We start from the raw sequence: 21,039 nt of genomic DNA on the forward strand, positions 1-21,039 counted from the left end.
ACCATTTCCGCCCTTCTTCTCCCCCTTGTTCCTCCGTCAAGTTCCTCCTAATCCTCCTATACGTGCAAACATATGATATTTGTCCTTCTCTGCCTGACTTATTTCGCTCAGCATAACACCCTCAAGGTCCATCCATGTTGCTACACATGGCCAGATTTCATGGTTTCTCATTGCCATGTAGTATTCCATGGTATAGATAAACCACATCTTCTTGATCCATTCGTCCGTGGATGGACACTTAGGCTCTTTCCATGTTTTGGCTACTGTGGAGAGTGCTGCTATGAACATTGGGGTACATGTGCTCCCATGCATCAGCATTTCTGTATCTCTTGGGGTAAATTCCTAGCAGTGCTATTGCTGGGTCATAGGGGAGTTCTATTGTTAGTTTCCTGAGGAACCTCCACACTGTTTTCCAGAGAGGCTGCACCAGTTTACATTCCCACCAACAGTGCAGGAGGGTGCCCGTTTCTCCACATCCTCGCCAGCATCTAAAGTTCTCTGATTTGCTCATTGGCTAAATGTATTTTTATGGTACATAAATATATATATATAAAGTATACCTATATACACACATACATACACTTTCAGATTCTCAAAGTCTTTTATAACCTGATACTCGCTAGGTCTCTCCAACAAAGAGGGCACAGCATGACCTGACATATTGGCCCCTGGCACTTTGACTTTTCTTGAACGGCTGCATGGGATACACTTGAGGGAAATGCTGGACTCCTAAACCCAAAGAGGACACAGATGTCTGGAATGCAGATGACTCTCCCCGCCTGCAATCTCACTCCATTCATTCAAGGACCCACTCAACAGACAATCATTAAGCATCTGTTATGTTCTCTATCCAGTCTTGACATTCCTCAGTTGGCATATATGCCTGAGCATTCTAATCCTACACTTAAACTCTGCACTTATCTGGTATGTAAAAGAAAACCAAAAAGGAAGCCCACCCCCTAACAACACCTTGTGCCACCACAAACATTTCTGTGTTTTCTTTTTCCTGGTTGCAATGGACTTCCAAGGCAGAAGGCTTATTTTTATTCCCTTGACACTCTTCCTGTTTATCATCCCATGTAAAATTAGTGGCATTACAGAGCTATGCTGACTGGCGAAGATGACAGGGCGTGCCTGTTATCTAGGGAAAGCGGACTCCCTCGGGAAGTAGGGGGTGAGAGAGGAAGCAAGTGCTAATAAAGCTCTTGTCTGCCATTTGCTCTGGAGAGCTGCATCCCAGAGCAAATATCAGCATACTCGGTGATGTCGCCAAGGTGAGGGGATCTGTTTGCCTTCCTGCTCCTAATTACCTCCTTGGTGAGAAAGTGAGAAAAAAAGTGCAGGCTGATCACAGAGCCTCTCCCTCCACAATTATGCTCGGAATCAGGACGCCCTGTAGGGCTGCCAGATCCCCGCAGAAGTCCCGCCACAGATGACAGGGAGGAGTCTGTGGCCTGCTGCGGCCCAGCACGGAGCCATGGGGCCAAGGGACACAGGCTGGGCCTGGGTGTCCATAACCCTCTGCACACAGGAGACGAACCACAGAGTTTCTACCCCGGCTGCACGCTCACACTGCAGGCTCAGGCTGCCAGCAAAAGCCCAGGCCAGCTGGGCTGAGGGAGCTCCTGATGGAGGCTGCAAATTCTTCACCCTCTACCTCCCTCCACAATGCTAAAAGGCATGGGGCAGGGGGGCAGATAAATACCCAAAGTCTCCCCAAGGCAGTTCCTCCCAAGGGCCCTCAAGGCCCCGGTACAGAAACCACCCGCACTGAACGTCCCACATCTGTCTGCTGTACCCACAGCTCACTTCTGAGGACCACATAACCCTCCTCAGGTCTCATCCCACCACGTACATGGTTTACCATCCTCTTCGGGGCAGTAAAACAGTAGGCAGTAATTAACCTTATTTCCCATATCAAAGGGAAATGAGGCAGACGAAATCAGGACTTTATTTTGTTAATTCCTACTGCACTTTGCGCTGTACGAAATACCTTCACACACACCCTGTTGCCCAGCCTTGGTACGGACCCTCAGGCTCAGTTCATAGATGGGGAATGGCAGCTCTGGAGAGAGGGTGTGCCCAGAGACACGGACAGATGAGAACCTGCTCCATGGCCTCACAATGGTTTAGTTTATCCTGATCCAGCCTCAAAGTAGAGCCTTCCTAGAGTTGGCCATTGGCACAGCCCTGGCAGCAGGTGGTGGGCAGGGAGTCACCTGACTGGGGGATTTCCATTGTGTACAGATTTCTCTGAGGTTCTCTATAGCTCAAATGAAAGCATTGATAAATTCTCTACTACTGAAGTAGAAAGATAAATGTCACAGGGTTAGAAATACTTGGTTATTCTCTTAAACCTTGTATTTACTTATCCAGGAAGAGTTAAAGGCTTTTCAAAGCCAGAAGTCCAACCTGACTACACAAATCAGGATGTTCAGAAAGAGGCTCAAGGAGGTCTTATATCTGGGGCTGCATCCAGACATGGCCCACACAGCCTGGGCCACTCATCACCCTGCCTTTCATTTCTCCAGGGCCCAAAGGCATGCTACTTGTCACTTTTGGGCCTGGAAGAATAGGTGGGGGTGAGGTGGGAAGGACGGGGCTCCACCCTACACAGATGGGGGCATTCCCCTGGGCCAGCTGGACCCTTGGCTGGTTACTAAAGAATGAGGGGATTTCTTTTCCAAGTGCAGTGTCCAGAGACATGTTTACATAACACCATACTGTGGGCACGTACCAGTTATCTATCAGCACTCATATCTGTTAAGGGCACATGATGAACTTTTTCCTCAGACTCCACCCACTATACATCTTATTTAAAAACCTTTTGATTCTATTTATGTTCAAAATAAACCCACGGCAAAATGTTTATATATTCATATGCATCCTCTACCCTATCTGCATAGAAGGTCTGGAAGGTAACGTAGCAAACTGGTAGACATGATGGTTCTGGGGGCACCACCAGGTTTGGGAACCATGGGAAAAGGCTTTGGAGCTTTGGTTGAAATCCAGGTACATCTAGTTCTTAGTACTACTGTCTCAGACAACCATCTTAACCTCCCAGACTCAGGATCAACTAGAAAATAGGGAGAAAGATACCTTCTGCATCACAGAACTGTTGTAAAGGCCAGAGATGATAACACAGCATGTACTGGCACATAGCACACACTGTGTGCTGGCTGTGATTATTATTACTTCTGTAAAAAAGAACGGTTGCCAAAAAGTCATACCTCTAGCCTCCTGTAACTACAGAAATGATCTCATGCTGAAGGAGAGAACAAGGATCATCGCTCATCATTCTACAGCCCTAGTTTTGCCTTTGCTTCTCCAGAGTGACTCTGGACTCACTCCAGGCCATTGAATTCTTGGTGGAGACTCCGCAGCAATTTCTTACTTGACACATCCCCAAAAGCAAAAGAATCAAGAGCAAAAATAAACTATTGGGACCTCACCAAGATTAAAGTGTCTGCACGGCAAAGGAAACAATCTATAAAACTAACAGGCAACCAACAGAATGGGAAAAGATAGTTGCAAATGACATAACAGATAAAGGCTTAATATCCAAAATCTATAAGGAACTCACCAAAATCCACACCCGAAAAACAACCCAGTGAAGAAATGGGCAGAATAAATGAACAGACACTTCTCCAAAGAGGACATCCAGATGGCCAACAGACACATGAAACGATGCTCAGCATCCCTCCTCATCAGGGAAAAACAAATCAAAACCACACTGAGATACCACCTCAAACCAGTCAGAGTGGCTAAAATGAGCAAATCAGAGGACTCTAGATGCTGGCAAGAATGTGGAGAAACCGGCACCCTCCTACACTGTTGGTGGGAATGTAAACTGGTGCAGCCCCTCTGGAAAACAGTGGGGAGGTTCCTCAGGAAACTAACAATAGAACTCCCCTATGACCCAGCAATAGCACTGCTAGGAATTTACCCCAAGAGATACAGGAGTACTGATCATAGAAGCACATGTACCCCAATGTTCATAGCAGCGCTCTCAACAATAGCTAAAACATGGAAAGAGCCTAAGTGTCCATCAACCGATGAATGGATCAAGAAGATGTGGTTTATCTATACCATGGAATACTACATGGCAATGATAAAGAATGATATCTGGCCATGTGTAGCCACATGGATGAACCTTGAGGGTGTTATGCTGAGCGAAATAAGTCAGGCAGAGAAGGACAAATACCATATGTTTGCTCGTATAGGAGGATTAGGAGGAACTTAACTGAGGACCATGGGGGAGAAGAAGGGGGAAAAGAGTGGGGGAGAGGGAGAGAGGCAAACCATGAGAGACTCTTGAATGCTGAGAACAAACTGATGGGTATGGGGGGGGAGGGGAAAGATGGGCATGGAGGGGGGCACTTGTGGGGATGAACACCGGTTGTTATAAGGAAACCAACTTGACAATAAACTATTTGTAAAAAAATATATATATAAAGTAACAATATGCAAAAAAAATTCTTGGTGGAGACTAAAGTGTGTTGGCTATACCCCATATGCTTCACCCACCCCCTCACCCCAAATCCATCCTCCCACCCTTCTCCATGGCTCTATGCCTTGGGAGCTGATCTCTGTGGGTTGCCCTACCAGGGTCCTGTGCCCTTTGACTTCCAACTGCGATTCGCCAGTGGGAAGCACTATTGCAAGATCTGGCCATTTATTCCCCCATTCTCCCCACTTCACCAAATCTCTGTCAGTGGCTCTGTCCTTCATACTGCCACAGCACCTGTCGGCCAGCCCCACTTCCCATGATTCCAGCTCTTGCTGCTTCTGTAAGCAGTCGTTCCATTAAACCCTCTTCAAATAAAACCTTTCTGAGGATACCATCTGCCACCTGCCAGGACCCTGATCAAAACAATGAGAGAAGAGGTTTTCTTAGTGGGAATTATAATACTGTTAGTATGGCTTCAGAAAATAATGAAAATAATTATAAGCTTTGGAGACAGATTAATAATGTCCAGTTAGACTAGGACTCTGATTTGCATCATTGGAACCTCTAGGAATTAAAGCAATTTTCATCTAAGCAGAGAGGCCACTGACAAAAACCAACCTGAGCCCAGAGGTCCTGACTCTCTCACATGAGGAGCCCTCCTCCACCTCTCTGAAGCAGTAAGAACCCCGGAGCAGGAGAGGGAAAAACCGCATCTTTGCTGATCACTTCCTCTGTGGCTGGGATCATATAAGTTACCGTATGTAAACTGTCTCACTTAGAGCTGTTAACAAGTTGGTAAGGTAAGTACTACTATTACCTCCATTTTCCAGGTGAGGAAACTAAATCAAAAAGACATTAAGGATCTTGCCCAAGGTCACAAAGCTGGTAAATGGAGGAATGAGGATCTGAGCAGTCTAACCCGGAGTCTGAGTGCTCCTGACCAATGTATTCTATGCGTCCTCTATGGGAAGGCTGGTGGTTGAGGGCGAGGAGGTGAAGGAGGGTGTGGGTACAGCCTCTTTTCCTAACTGCCTCGGCTTCTGATAGTGCCTTCCCAACATGAAACATTCCCCACAGTGGAGATGGGGTTGTCACAGTTCAGCCACTGACCGAGATCCCCAGCCGTAGAGATTAACCAGGATGGAGAGTGTGTAAGAACAAAATGCTATAAAGAACTGTGGCTCGTGAAAAGGGACTATGATAAACTAGGATTCTTTGCAAAAGTATCAAATACCAAACTAAATCCTGTCTGAACCCTTTAGTCCGAAAGAAATCTCTCTCTCCATGTGTAGAATCCTCCAATAACACAGAGTGTAAGGACAAATGTTACCCAAATTTGAAAAACGATCCAGAGACAAATTCCTAAACAATGTTTTTGAGAAAGAAAAGCAAGCTATTATTGGACACACCTGGCAAATATATCCACAGAGAAATTATCGGTAACTTTATTATTTTCAAAGGAAAATAATACCTTGGGCCAAATAAACAAAACGCCAAGAACACACTACATCTATCCAATGCCATTCTAAACCTAAGCCAGGCAACATCCTTCTATACCTATTAGAAATTTAATAAATGAGACCACAGATGTTACAGACTGACGGATGTATAGCTCAATTCAAGCACAACAGAAAAAATGTAACTGCAAAATGTAGTCTGGACACAGTGACTGAGTCCTGACTCATTCCACTTGACATAACATTTGCTTTTTCTCTGCTTAAATCTACTTCCTTCTTGCTGAAAAGGAAAGATGCATGGGTGGCTGGATGAAAGATTCAGCCTTGTGCATATTATGTGTAGTTCAGTCATCCAAGGAGAAAATAAACTGACAAGGAACAGTACTTGTACCAAATAGTAGAAAATAACACATTAAGATCTACTGTCAAAGGGTTTCCCAGTATTAACATTCTGCCTATCTGCGTACGTGTTTTTTTCCCAGTGCAATTTTGAACCACTCTGTATTCTAGCTTGTGACTGTAGGACTACTCCATCTGAACTCATTCTGCAAACAAAGCTAGCTGCAGAGATTTTAGGAGTGGCAACAGGTCACCAACAGTGATCTGCAAAGCCATGTGGGCTCCATCTTACCAGTCGAGTCAGCCTGAGAAGCCCTGCTACTCGTCTGCTCCTCAGCATTGATAAGCTGCAGGTCGGTGTATGAGGGATCAAAACTAGGGCTACTGGTGTCTTCAGAATGTGTGGTCCAGCTGCTCTCGGAGGTCAGAGGGCATCTCCTCAAGGAGTCGAAGGAAGGGCACGTCCAGCAGGGCATGGTCAATGGTAGGGCTGGGGACAGACCAAAAACCAAAAGCAGACAATATAAATAGTTGTGCTCTGTTGACCTTTAGTGCTTATCTTACCTTGACTGTGCTCAGGTCCTATGAAATCTCAATAGCCATACAAGGCAAGGGAATAATGGAAATATCACTTACAACAGGGAAAAATAACTGAGACCCTCACACCGTGAGTCCATATCAAAACCAATGCCACAAATAAGGGGTCTCATGACTCTCAAAGAAAATCTCACTAAAGAAGTGATTTTTGGCTCTACTTTTATTTCTTCTTTTGTTAATGCTTTATTTATTTTTGAGAGAGAGAGAGAGAGAGAGAGAGAGACAGCATGAGCAGGGGAGGGTCAGAGAGAGGGAGATACAGATTCAAAGACAGGCTCCAGGCTCTGAGCTAGCTATCAGCACAGAGCCTGACATGGGGCTTGAACCCACAAACTGTGAGATCATGACCTGAGCCAAAGTCAGACGCTTAACCAACTAAGCCACCCGGGTGCCCCCTCTACTTTTATTTCTAAACTTAGATTTCAGTTTCCTTCAAACCAAAACTTCATGAATCCTATAGTTTCACCCTTACGCTGCCTCAACTTTTAGTGGCATGCCAACAATCTCAAGAAAACTCCCCAAATTATACGCAGAATTATAGATAGATTAGGTTAAAGGATAAGAGAAGACAGGTGAATATCTATGTGTCCACATACGAACGTGATATGCTTCTGCTTGAGTCTCACTGTAACTAGAGATTCTGCAGACTATTACACATATGAATTGAGATTTCCTGGGCTGCTGATCTGTCATACGATGAACAAACTTCAAGGGGGGAAATGCATAGGGCTTGACTTTATCTCCTGAACCCTGAGCACCAAACTCAGCCTTTCAAAACCACTTTGGAAAGTTTCTTTTTTTAAAATGAAGTTTTCTACCGTTTCTCATTTGTCTTCAGTTAACTGTCTACCACACAGTTTCTCCATGGATCTGCCTGGGAATCTTATTGCAAGTTAATTGATAAGTACTAAAAACAAGTGCTGAAAGGAGTGTGTGTAGGGAAGCAAAAACAAAAGAGAAAGAACTAATATTTCTTGAGTACTCATGAAATGTCAGACACTTTTACAAACGTTACTTCACTTCACTATCAATCCTGAGAGACAGGCAGTGGTCTCATCTGACACAGGAGAAACCATCGCAAAAGAGGTTAAAGAGCTCCTTTAAGAAGGGTCAGTTCTCCTAGGGGCGCCTGGGTGGCTCAGTCGGTTGAGCATACAGCTCTTGATCTCTACTCAGGCCATGATCTCATGGTTTGTGGGTTCAGGCCATGCATGGGGCTCTGCGCTGGCAGCTCAAAGCCTGCTTGGGATTCTCTCCCCTCCCCCTCCTCTCTCTGCCCTTTCCCCACGCATGTGTGCTATCTCTCTTTCAATCTAAATACATACACTAAAATTTAAAAAAATTTAAAAGAAGGGTCAGTTCTCCTAGCTAGAGAATCAAAATTACTGAGAGTTGGGTTTAGAGAAATTTGGGTAAAGAGAAAATTGAGATTTAAGAGGGGAAAAAAGAATAAACAGCAATACATGTGACATAGAACAAATATGAAAGCACAGAGAATTTTCATTCCATATTCTCTTAGACATTTATAAGACATGTAGGTCTTTTCTCTGTGTGGAGTGCTCACAGCTCACACCCCCTATTCTTTAAAAATGTTATCCTCCCAGTAAGGTATTCCTGACCGGTTCTCTCCAAAGATGCAAAGTCCCTTCCCTGCTTATGTCTCCTTAGCATTTTCATCATCTAATGTACTACATATGCAGGGTCTTCCCCACTAGAATTCAAGCTTCTTGGATGGAGGTGGGGTGGCAGCGATTTTGGTCCATTTTGCTCACTTCTGCATCCCCATTCCTAGAACATTCTGGTGTGAATAGGTACTCCATAAATATTTGTTGGTTTTATCAGCAGAATCACCAGAAATCACTCATACAGTCTATGCTAAGTACAGACTGTTAAAACTAAACTTGTACCTATAAAACTCCGACAAAAACATAGAAAAAAATCAAACTGCTAAAGAAGAAAAAAATAAAGCAAAAGCCAAAAGCAAAACTGAACTTGTAAAGGCTTATTATAGGACTGCCATTTCCTACAGTATAATGAATTAGACACTTAACTGTAGAAATAAAATTAAAATATTAGATAAAATGTAATAACATTATTTAAAATACATTACAGAGTGAGCAAGAAAGAATTATCAGAGGCCAGTTCAAGCTGGAACCCAGAACAGAAAACAGAGCACACATCCTGATTTTCATACCCCGAGGCTTTTGAACAAATCAAGGGGACTCCTGAGTTTGAGTTTTTTAAAATGTCTTGTGAAGAAGGCAAATGAGGAAAACAACCTAGGGCTAACCCAAGATGGGAAATCTGACAGAAGACGTGATGCCAGAAGCTTGAATTCCCAAAGGGCTCAGTTAAAGGGTAAATTAGGAATAAGCCTCACCTTCAAACTAAGGACAGCAAAGAAAACTGTCTGCCTTAAGCCTGGGTGCAGGGTAGAGAAAAGAAATCTCCTGAGAATTTCTAACTATAAGCTGTCCCACATAGGGGCTTACAGCTAAAACTACTTGTGTGGTCTGAACCTTCCAGTCTGAGAACACAGCTGAAGTATTTCCAGGTTGGTAGTGGCCTCAGGCACCTGGGAAAAGCAAATACTAATCCTTTTTGGAGGAAGATACCTCAAAGCCAGCCTTCCCAGACAGAACGTTCCTTAGTTCCACATGGTAATAAAATAAAAAATAAAAATAAATAAATCATGAAATACGTAAGAAATCAAGTTACCATAAATGCAAACCAGAAAACCAGCAAGGGGGCCGGCAGTAGGGGTGGGGAAAGCCAGAATCAGACCTGCAAAGAATTCAGACACTAGAATTAATAGGCAGGAAATATGAGTATGTTTAATATGTTTAAAGAAACAAGAAAATAAGAAAAGAAAATGAAAATATTAAGAAAGAACACACAGAATTGAAAAAGAACTAAATGAGCTTCTGGAGAAGAAAAATATTACTGTAAATACAAAACTGTCTAGATAGAATAGAGAGACAGAGATGAAAACACACAGGACAGGTGACTGGCTCGCTTAGTTGGTAGAGTGTGCAACTCTTGATCTTGGGGTTGTGAGTTTGAGCCCCACGCTGGACAGAGTGGTAAAAGCTCGTAGGTAATTATCTAACCTGAATTTCTAAGGAGAAGAGAAAGAAGATGAGAGGCAATATTTAAAAAAACAAAACAAAACAAAACACTGGCTGAGAATTTCCCAGAATTTATGAAAGATTTTATACAACAGATTAGAAATCTCATGGTATCTCAAGCAGGGTAACTAAAAATACCTGTGCAAATAGACAGCAAAACTATACAACACCAACAACAAAGAGAAGATCTTACATAAGACTACTTTCAAAGGAATGTTGATTAGACTAACTACCACCTTTTCAACAAGAGAAACCAATGCTTCAATGAGCTGTCAGAAGATGACCAAACAGGACTATATACACAGTAAGGAGATGTTCAGAGATCAGGAGAAAAATAAAGACAATTTAGACAAACAAAAACTACAAATTACAATTAATCTAAAAGAAGGAAAGAAAGATGAGAAAAAGAAATATACGCTTAGAGAAATAAACTATATCAGCACCTGATAATAAACATAAATGGACAAAATTTCCAATTAAAAGAATAAGACTATCCGACTGAAAAATCAAATGAAACCCAACATGTTGTTCACAAAAGACCCATCTAAAATACAAAGATTCGGGGCACCTGGATGGATCAGTCGGTTAAGCATCCAACTCTTGATTTCAGCTCATGTCATGATCTTACAGTTCATGAGATCAGGCCCCACATAAGGCTCTGTACTCACAGTGTGGAGCATGCTTAGGATTTTCTCTCTCCTCTTTTTCTGCCTCTCCCCCATTCATGCTCACTCTCTCCCTCTCTCAAAAATAAACTTAAAAAAATAAAATATGAAGTTTCATCAATGATGAAAGTAAAGGAATAAGAAAGCCATACAAGACAAAATATTAATGAAAAGAAACTGGGCATATTATAGCCTATAGATAGACTTTAAAGTAAAACTATTATTAGAGTTACAACAAAATTACTATATTTTAATTAATCAGAAATATATGATAATAATAATCCTAAGTTGGTACATATTTAATAACTCAGTCTCAAAATCATTAACACAAAAATGGACAGAACAGCAGAAAGCAAGAAATGTCCATCATCATATTGGGAGATTTTAATACACCTCCCTCAGTAAGTGATAGACAGATCAAAGAGGGAGAAGAGTCGCCAAGGAAACAGAAGATATAAACAACAAAATGAACAAGCTGATCTAATGGTCAAACACAGACCAACAGGTAAAGAATGTATATTCTTCATAATCCACACCTAAAATTCTTATGGCAAGTGACCAGATGGTATGACATGAAGCAGGTTTTAACAAATACCGAAAAAACTGATATCAAACAGACCATGAACACTAATCATAATACAATGATGTCTCTAGTTATCCAAACCAGTTATCTAGATATAACTAGCATCTATTTATCTAAGCTAGTTAGAAGACAATTTGAAAAATTTAGAAACTAAGAAACATACTTTTAAATAAATTGTTGGTCAAAAAAGAAATATTAATGAATATTAGAAAATATCCAGAACCAAAGAAAAATATAAATAGTATATATAAAAACTTTAAGAATTCAGTAAGCAGTACCATCAGGGACAGTTGTATTGCTTATTACATTGTATTCCAGAAAGGAAGAACTGAAATTTAATACAACAAGTTTCTAACTTGTCAAGTTACAGAAAGGGCTGCAAAATAAAACAAAGAATATTAGAAAGGAAATAATAATCATAGAAGCAGAAGTTATTGAAATTAAAAAGCACATAGATAAAAATTCTTTAAGAAGATTATATAGTAGAATTGAAAAATTGTCAGGACAGCAACATGCAGAAGAATGAAACTAGATCATTTTCTCACACCATGCACAAAATTAAACTCAAAATGGATAAAGGACCTGAACGTGAGACAGAAACTATCAACACCCTAGAGGAGAAAGCAGGAAACAACCTCCTTGACCTCCACCGCAGCAACTTCTTACTTGACACATCCCCAAAAGCAAGGGAATCAAGAGCAAAAATAAACTATTGGGACCTCACCAAGATTCAAAGCTTCTGCACAGCAAAGGAAACAACCCCCAAAACTAATAGGCAACCAACGGAATGGGAAAAGATAGTTGCAAATGACATATCAGATAAAGGGTTAATATCCAAAATCTATAAGGAACTCACCAAACTCCACACCCGAAAAACAAACAACCCAGTGAAGAAATGGGCAGAATAAATGAACAGACACTTCTCCAAAGAGGACATCCAGATGGCCAACAGACACATGAAACGATGCTCAGCATCCCTCCTCATCAGGGAAAAACAACTCAAAACCACCCTGAGATACCACCTCACGCCAGTCAGAGTGGCTAAAATGAGCAAATCAGAGAACTCTAGATGCTGGCGAGGATGTGGAGAAACGGGCACCCTCCTGCACTGTTGGTGGGAATGTAAACTGGTACAGCCCCTCTGGAAAACAGTGTGGAGGTTCCTCAGGAAACTAACAATAGAACTCCCCTAGGACCCAGCAATAGGACTGCTAGGAAATTACCCAAGGGATACAGAAATGCTGATGCATAGGAGCACATGTACCCCAATGTTCATAGCAGCACTCTCCACAATAGCTAAAACATGGAAAGAGCCTAAGTGTCCATCCACGGACGAATGGATCAAGAAGATGTGGTTTATCTATATGATGGAATACTACATGGCAATGAGAAAGAATGAAATCTGGCCATGTGTAGCAACATGGATGGACCTTGAGGGTGTTATGCTGAGCGAAATAAGTCAGGCAGAGAAGGACAAATATCATATGTTTGCACGTATAGGAGGATTAGGAGGAACTTAACTGAGGAACAAGGGGGAGAAGAAGCGGGGAAATGGTGGGGGAAAGGGAGAGCGGCAAACCATGAGAGACTCTTGAATGCTGAGAAACAAACTGAGGACTGATGGATGTGGGGGGGAGGGGGGAGATGGGCATGGAGGAGGGCACTTGTGGGGATGAGCACTGGGTGTTATACAGAAACCAATTTGACAATAAACTATTTGTAAAAAAATTAATATAAAAATTGTCAGGAAAATCAAGAATAAAGAAAGCACAAATAACCTTAAGAATAAAGAAGAGTACATAATTACACGTGCTGTATAAGGCAGTGAGGGGGAAATAATGGATGTCTTTATGCCAATACATTTGAAACAAGATAAAACTATAGAGATTCTAGGAAATTATACCTTGAAAACTGATCCAAGAAGAAAGTTAAAAACCTGACTTGTCCACTAATCATCAAATAAAGTGAATCAATTCTTAAAATCTTCCCATAAGGAAAATGTCAGACCAGGTAGTTTTACTTAACAGTTCTATGAAACTTTAAAGGAAAAATTTTTTTTCAGAAAAAAAGACCACCCGTCAAGTCATTTTATGAGGGTGGAATTTCCTGACATCAAAAACTGACAAAGTATATTGCAGTTATACTTCTGTTCTCCAAAATGAGAATTATAGGTCAACCTCAATCATGGATATAGATACAAGAATCTCAAATAAATTATTATCAAAGAGAATCTAGAGCTCAATGAAAAGGAGAATTACAACATGACTAAATTGGATTTATCCAGTGAATGCAAACTTGGTTTAACATGGTATTTCTCAACTTTTTTTCATTATTGCCCCACTAACATGTTTCTTCCCCAATCATCCTCTCCCATGAATTCCCTCCTCCGCAGGAGAATATCATGACCAGGAACTTGATATTAATACAATCTACTGATCTTACTCAGATGTGCCCAGTTTTACATGTACTTATGTGTGTATTTAGTTCTATGTAATGTTATCAGCATGTAGTAGGTTGCGTATACACAAGCACAGTCAGGATGCAGAACAGTTCTATCACCAGAAGGAATGTTGCCCTTTTATATTCATTTCTACCTCTTCCTGTCATGTCCCCCAGGCAACCACTAATTCGTTTTTCATTTCTATAATTTTTTCATTTCAAGAATGCTATATAAATGGAATCATGCAGTATGTAACCTTTTGTGATGGGCTTTTATCATTCATCATGATGCCTCTGAGATTCATTCAAGGTGTTGACTGTATCAATGCTTCATTCCTTTTGATTGCTTAGTAGTGTTCCATGGAATGGACTAAGCACTGTCAAAGGGCATCTGGGCTGTTTCTGGTTCTTAGTTATTATAAATAAAGGTGCTTTTAATATTCATGGAGAGGTTTCTGTATAACCTAAGTTTGCATTTCTCTAGGATAACGCCCCAGAGTACAATTGCTGGGTCATACAGTAGATCATGTATTGTTGGTGAGAATGTAAACTGTAACAATGACTTTGGAAGATAGTTAAGTTCTTCATTAAACTAAACATGCAATTAATTTCTCCACATCCTCACTAGCATTTAATATTACTACTATTTTTATTTTAAGTCTTCTGATATGTGTGTAGTGATAGCTCATTTTGTCTACATTTCCCTATTGGTAATGATATTGAACATATTTTCAGATACTTATCTGCCAGCTATATATCCTATTAAGTGAAAAATATTTTTATGTCTATTGCTCATTTTCTAATTAGATTGCTTTGTTTTTTCACTATTGAGTTTTGAGGTTTCTTTATATATTCTAGATACCAGTCCTTTGTTGGATATGTGGTTTACAGATATCTTCTCACAGTCTATAGCTTCCCTCTTTATCCTCTTAACTGGGTCTTTCATAAAGCAAAAGTTTTAATTTTGATGAGGTCCAATTTATCTATTCCCATTTAAATTTTAACATGACAGATATGTTATATGTCTATCATGCACTGTATACATAGCTATGCTGTACGTATAAAAAGAATAAGATTTCTTTGCCCCCCAGAACTATTTTTAACCCCATTGGAGGTAATCTCACTCTGTTGATAATGTGTGGATTAACATTAATGAATCAATTAATACAATTCACCATAATAATACATTAAAGGAATAAAAAACATATTATCATAATGCATATAGAAAAAGCACTGAACAAATTTTAGTATCTATTCATGGTAGTAATTTTTGGCAAACTAGAAACAGAAGCTTCCTAAATCTAGTAGAGCTAACCCCAAAACCCTATGGCAAACACCATGCAAAAGAGAACTTTTCCCTTGGAGATCCTGATCAAGATGATGGGTGCCCCTTACTCCCACTTCTATTCAACATCCTATTTGTGGTTAGAACCTGTACAGTAAGGCAGGAAGTAAAAAAGAATGAAAGAAACAAAACTCATTCTTTGCAGATGATATTTTTGTGTACAGAAAACACAAAAGACCCTAATTATCAAATTAATAAATTTAGCACAGTATTTGTTTTTAAATATATATATTGTATTTCTGAAAACAAAAATATATACAAATTAAACTTAAAACAAAATAGCATTTATAATAGCAACAAAAAGTATCAAGCATATATAGTAATAAAATTAACGAAAGATGCACAAGGCCTCAGAGGAGGTACTTCTAAGGTTTATTAACAGATTGTATGGAAGATCTAAATAATTGGAAAGAGATATAATAACTAGGGTTTTAAAAAGTGTGTAAAGATGTTAATTCTCAATCAAAACCCTTATTTTTTCCTCATGTTAATAAGTAGAATCACACTATTTAGATATGAACAAAGTAGAATGTTAATAATATATTTAAAATGAATAAAATAATAATACAAAATAATGGTAAAATACTATACGGAAAAAATTTAAATTAGACTCAATCAATTCTAGATGGATTAATATCAAAGTATAAAAGGCTCCACAAGATATATTTTTGAAGACATATACCCAAATATGCTCACGACTTCAGGGTAGGGAAAGATTTCCTTTACCAAGACACAGAAATCACCAGCCATAAAAGAAAAACAAATTTCATATCATTAAAATTAAGAACTTCTTTTTACAAAAACACTGTAAGGAGAGTGAAAAGAGCATCCAATTCTACATCCATGTGTGAGAGATATCTGCCATGCATCATATCCTCAAGCAAGTCCCAGAAATCAGCAACAAAAAGGGAGAGAATTCAAAAAGAATATACCTGGACTTTTTATGAAAAAAAAAATTCAAGTGGCAAAAAATCAATCTCATTACTAACCTAGAAAATACAAATTAAAACCACATGAGATTCCATTACTCTTCCCCCTTCCTTATCTCCCTGCCTTGTGACTAAAATAGAAAAATATGACAATCCCAAGTGTAGACAAGGAAGTGCAGACACAGGATCTTTCATATATGGCTGATAAGAGAAAACTGGAACCACCTTAGAAAATGGCCTGGTGCTACGTGAGAAAGTTGAGGATAAACCCAGCCTGCAGCACAGCAATTCTCTTCTGACTTTTTTATTCAAGAGAACCACTTGCTCATGGTCACCAGGTTGTGTGTTTAGAAAGCTCGCAGAGAGGCATCTGGGTGGCTCAGTTGGTTGAGCATTTGTCATTGGCTCAGGTCATGACCTCAAGGTTCATGAGTTCAGCTCACAGTTTGGAGCCTGCCTTGAGTTCTGTATCTCCTTCCCTCTCTGCCTCTCCCCTACTCTCTCTCTTTCAAAGAATAAACATTTAAAAAAAATTTTTTTAAAGAATGCTCACCAAAAACACCCAAAAAGAATGTTCATAGAATTAAAGAATTCTTATATTCCAAAAACTAGAAACAAGGCAAACAACCAACTGCAATACAATGGATAAGTGAATTATGGTATATCAGTATAATGGAATACACAGCAATAAAAACCAAAGGAATTATTGCTGCAGGTAATGATATGGAAAAATGTCACAAATAATGCATTGAAGGAACAAGCTATGAAATAATACATACAGTTTTATTCCATTCACATAAGGTTAAAAAAAGTGAAACAAAATTATATCATTCTTGATGCATGTGTAGGCAGGAGAGCTGTTAAGAAAAATCATGTAGTTAATATCACAAACCCCAGGAAGGGTGTGATAAAGAAGGGAGGGATGGGATGTCTGGAAGAAAGAAGCTATGATCAGTAGAAAAACGTGAGGGCTTCTGGGTGATGACAATATTCTATTTATTAAACTGGGTGATGGGGTTGTACTGTTGTTCTTTACAATTTAAAACACATTTTTAAATATGTTCCTTTTTATTTACTCAATAATTAATAAAGCTTATTAAAACCACATATCAAAAGACTCTCATGCTGAGAAAGAAAGCTATTTTAATTATTTGTATTTTCACACTGGTGTTTTACATTTGTTTGATAAAACTTGCAGTATCTCCTCTGAAAGAGAAGCTAGGAATAATGCAGCTGGGAGAGGCAAAGCCCCTCGACTTCACACACTGTTCTTTTGCTCTAATACTCTTTGTTTATCAGCTTAAAAATCTTGGATGAATCACTTTCTTTAGGCTCTGAAGTGAGTGTCCTCCAGCCACAAGATGAGTTGAACTATTGAAGTGTAGAGCCTGGGGCTAACTCTTCTCCCAGGCGCCAGGCCTTTGATACCTGAGCCAGACAGAAGCAGACTGCTGTCACCACGGCTCTTCACAGCCACAGCCATCCAGCAAGGAATACAGTGAAAAAAGATGGAAATCTGTGTCTCCTCCTTTCCTACCAGATTAGGTACAAGGCCCCTGGATCCAGACTGCCTGTCTCGCTCTGTATCCAGCCCTGCCGCCGGAGGCAAGTCACTTAATCCACCTGTTTTGTTGGGTTTTCACCTGTACAAAGGGAGCTTAAAGTTGTGCCCACTTCACAGGCGGATTAGGTTAATACTGATGAAGCACTTGGAAATGTGCTTGGCACAAAGGAAGCGCTGCAAGAGGGTCAAGTGGATATAAACTTATGTCCAGATCTACTTGAAATCCCCACTTAGGTCTCTAACCCTACCTACTGGAAACCAAGTTCCTGTTATCCCCTCCACATGGGCTCCTTTATCCTTCTAGGTGCTAGGAATGAAATCTCGAGCCACTCTTGATTCTTCTCACAACTGGTCCACCACAGCTTCTGCTAGTCCTCCCTTCAAAATACATCTGGAATCCAATCCCTTCCCACCATCTCCAAGCGACCACCCTGGCGTAAAACACTGCTGTATGACCCAGACTCATGGGTGATGACCTGAAGTCTTCTTGAGCGCAGCCCCACCCCTCCAACATTCTTTCTCATCTAACCTCACTTGAGTACACCCCTGGGGCATGAAGTCCTCAATGGCTCAGGAGATAGGACTGTGACACACAACTCTTCTCCACCAGTCCCCCTGGGGTGGTCTACCAGCACTACTCCCCAGCCTCTAGGCTTATAAGAGCAGGTCTTATGGGAGGTGGGGTCACAATCTACTCAGCTTGCAGCTGCCCAAGACCTGCCCCTGTCCCTAAGTCCCTTTAATAAACCGTTTCTTGTCAAGCTGGATAGTTACAGGGGCTTCTCACTGTGTCACCCCACTTCCCTGTCTTTCTCCTCTTGGTCTGTTCTCAACATAGCAGCCACACAGCTTTAATAGAATTACCTGTTCAAATTGAAATCAGACCTTACCACACCTCTGCTCAAAACCCTCTGATGGCTTCCCATCTCACCCACAGCGAAAGCCAAGGTCCTCCCCGTGCCCTCCAACCACATACATGCTCTGAGTCCTCATGACCTCTTCGCCTCATCCCCTTTCCTTCTCCCCATGTCCGTCCACTGCAGTCACATACCACCAACACGACACAGCCACCCAATAGAGGCTTGTCATGTGTGGTTCTTTTCACCTGAACAGCTCCTTCCTCAATTTCTGCAAGGCTCACTCCCCGCCTCCCTCATGTTTTTACCCAAAAGTTACCTCTCCGAGAGTCACCCCCTGATCTTATGTAAAATTTCACATCCTCTCTATTCTCTTTCTTGTTCTCATGTGTCTCTCCTTTCTGCTAACCATTGTCTAACACACTGACATTCTATCGACATCTTTATTGCGTTTCTGGTATGTCTTCTCCAGCACAAAGTATGCTCTGTGGGGCAGGAATATTCCACTGTATCCCCAGTGCCCTGAGCAGTGACTGCCACACAGTGGGAGTTCAAAGCACCATTGGCTGAATAAATAATGAACTGATAAATTGTGAGTTAAAACAATTAATACAGCACATACAAATTTTTTGTTTTATTCTTTGGGATCCTAGATTAAAATTTAAATACTTATGTATATTTTGATGTCATAGCCTTTATTTCCTACTTTGGTATCTACTCACTACGGCTATGTGATTTTTCCAATGCTGTAAACATGCCCATCCATGAATACAAAATTGATCTAATTCCATTCTTCATTTCAACCCCTGCTGGTTCATAGTTGGCAATACTGAACAGCTGGCCCCAGGAATGGTTCAGGGGAGCTACTGCCTACCCCAGAAGGCTTCACTAGTAACAGACTGCCCAACCATTAGTAACCTCAGCATGGGGAGAGCAGGGGCTATGGCCAACTTTCTCATAATTGCATTCCCAGCACCTAAATATTTTGTGCATGAATAAACTAGTTAATGAATGCATGCTTGGGCAGTTTATTGTATTTTATGTCCCACGCTGAGGGTGAGAGAGGCCACAAGGACCCCCCTGGGTGAGTTAGCACATTCTCTGAAAGAGGAGAATATTGTAGCTTTAACAAAATATTTTAAGGTCCCTTTTACATAACTGGAAGTAATTTTCAAGAGATTCTCTCCCCTGTCCACATGGCATGATGGTAGTAGCTTCAAATATGACAAAAATATAATGGACAGTTTTCACTGCACTTTTTAAGGTAGCTCTCAGAGGGAAAAATATGTGTTTGTATAAATATATGTATATGTATATATGTTATGCCTATATTATATATGCATGTATATGTAAGTGCATATGTTATACACATACACTATGCTTGTGTATATGCATGTGTGTACGTGTATCTGTGTGCCATGTATATGCATATGTGTGCACCGTGTATATAATGATGGGAAATCAAAACTGATGATAGTCAGCTGGTAAGCAAAGGGCATGATAGGGAAGAGGCTGGTCTATTTTCTTTGCCTAGTTTGTTAAAAAAAAAAAAAAAAAAAAATGCTTCAGAGGAAGCCATGCCTCAAATTCCACCTCATAGCTCATTCACCTCATAATTGGGAGTCAGTCATTCTGCAGTACGTTTCATATACATCTTTCATTCATTAACCCAACAAATACTAAGTGAGTACCTCCTAAGTTCCATGCTCTATATTCTATGCTTGAGAGTAAATGAGATAGATATCTCTTTCCCCTAGTGGGAAAATATATAAATATATATAAATATATAACCTAATTTCAGGTAGCAACATGGGCTGTAAAGACATTTAATGCAAGAAAAAGCTGGAGTGGGGTGAGATGCTTGAAGAGAGCACGGAGTTGAAAATGTAGAAGACCTCTGACGGCCAAGGGAATAGCAAGAGCAGTAATGAGCTTGTCAGGAACAGCAGGAGAGGTCATGATTACAGCAGAGAGGGGCCCAGTGGGCAGGGGCAGAGCATCAGGCCCCAAGGAAGAAGGGTTTTGTTAGAATTCATTCCTCAGTACATCACTGTGTGAGATGGATTCTGGAAAGGTCATTAGTTACTCTTTAAAGCAGAGAACAATTCAAGGTATTAAAAGCAAATAAAACCTCCTCTGTTGAAGAGGGAAATACATATGCATGCCAAATGCAATGGGCCTTGGCTACACAGTCACCAATGGCTGGGATCTTATTCCACCCGCACCCACCAACTCACCCTCAGTGGCCAGAATAAAAAGGATAATAGAAATTAACCGCTGGGCTAGTCTTCTTCAGGATTAGGTCTCTCAGCTGTCTCAGCTGCCTCCCTCTTAAGTGGATGACATCATCTCTGGTCTTCCCCCCAAACAAGTGGCTCTTTCTCTGGTCCCATATAATTAGCTTCCCGAGACACAATGGGAAGGCCTTAGCCCAAGCTTTTGGGGAAGACATTTGAAGCACAAGGGAATATTAGTGTTTTGCTTGGGCTGTGGAACAAATGTTCTGGAAATGAAAAATTTTGTGTGTTTGTAATTATGCATATCCTGCAGCATCTGCATAATGGGTCCAATTCAGCCTTGGCCTTGCTGCAAAACTGCCGTGTCTGTGGAGGGAGGTCAGCGCATAACATGAGAAGTGAACAGGAAGCTTTGCGCTGAAAATAGTGCCGTAATTTTTTTCTTTTAA

The 21,039-nt window shown here is 40.7% G+C and overlaps 1 protein-coding gene across 2 annotated transcripts in view; it reads right to left on the reverse strand.

The window, feature by feature from the left end:
- STON2 (stonin 2) overlaps positions 1–21,039 on the reverse strand; it is a 113,590-nt gene that overhangs the window by 81,506 nt on the left and 11,045 nt on the right. For both annotated transcript variants that reach the window (XM_039257026.1, XM_039257027.1), the window contains exon 3: positions 6,539–6,736. In XM_039257026.1, the coding sequence (XP_039112957.1) occupies positions 6,539–6,736 (198 nt within the window). The remainder of the gene's footprint in view (positions 1–6,538; positions 6,737–21,039) is intronic.

The sequence above is a fragment of the Hyaena hyaena genome, unplaced genomic scaffold, assembly GCF_003009895.1.
Source record: "Hyaena hyaena isolate Hyena2069 unplaced genomic scaffold, ASM300989v1 scaffold_597, whole genome shotgun sequence".
In the NCBI taxonomy this organism is placed as follows: Eukaryota; Metazoa; Chordata; class Mammalia; order Carnivora; family Hyaenidae; genus Hyaena; species Hyaena hyaena.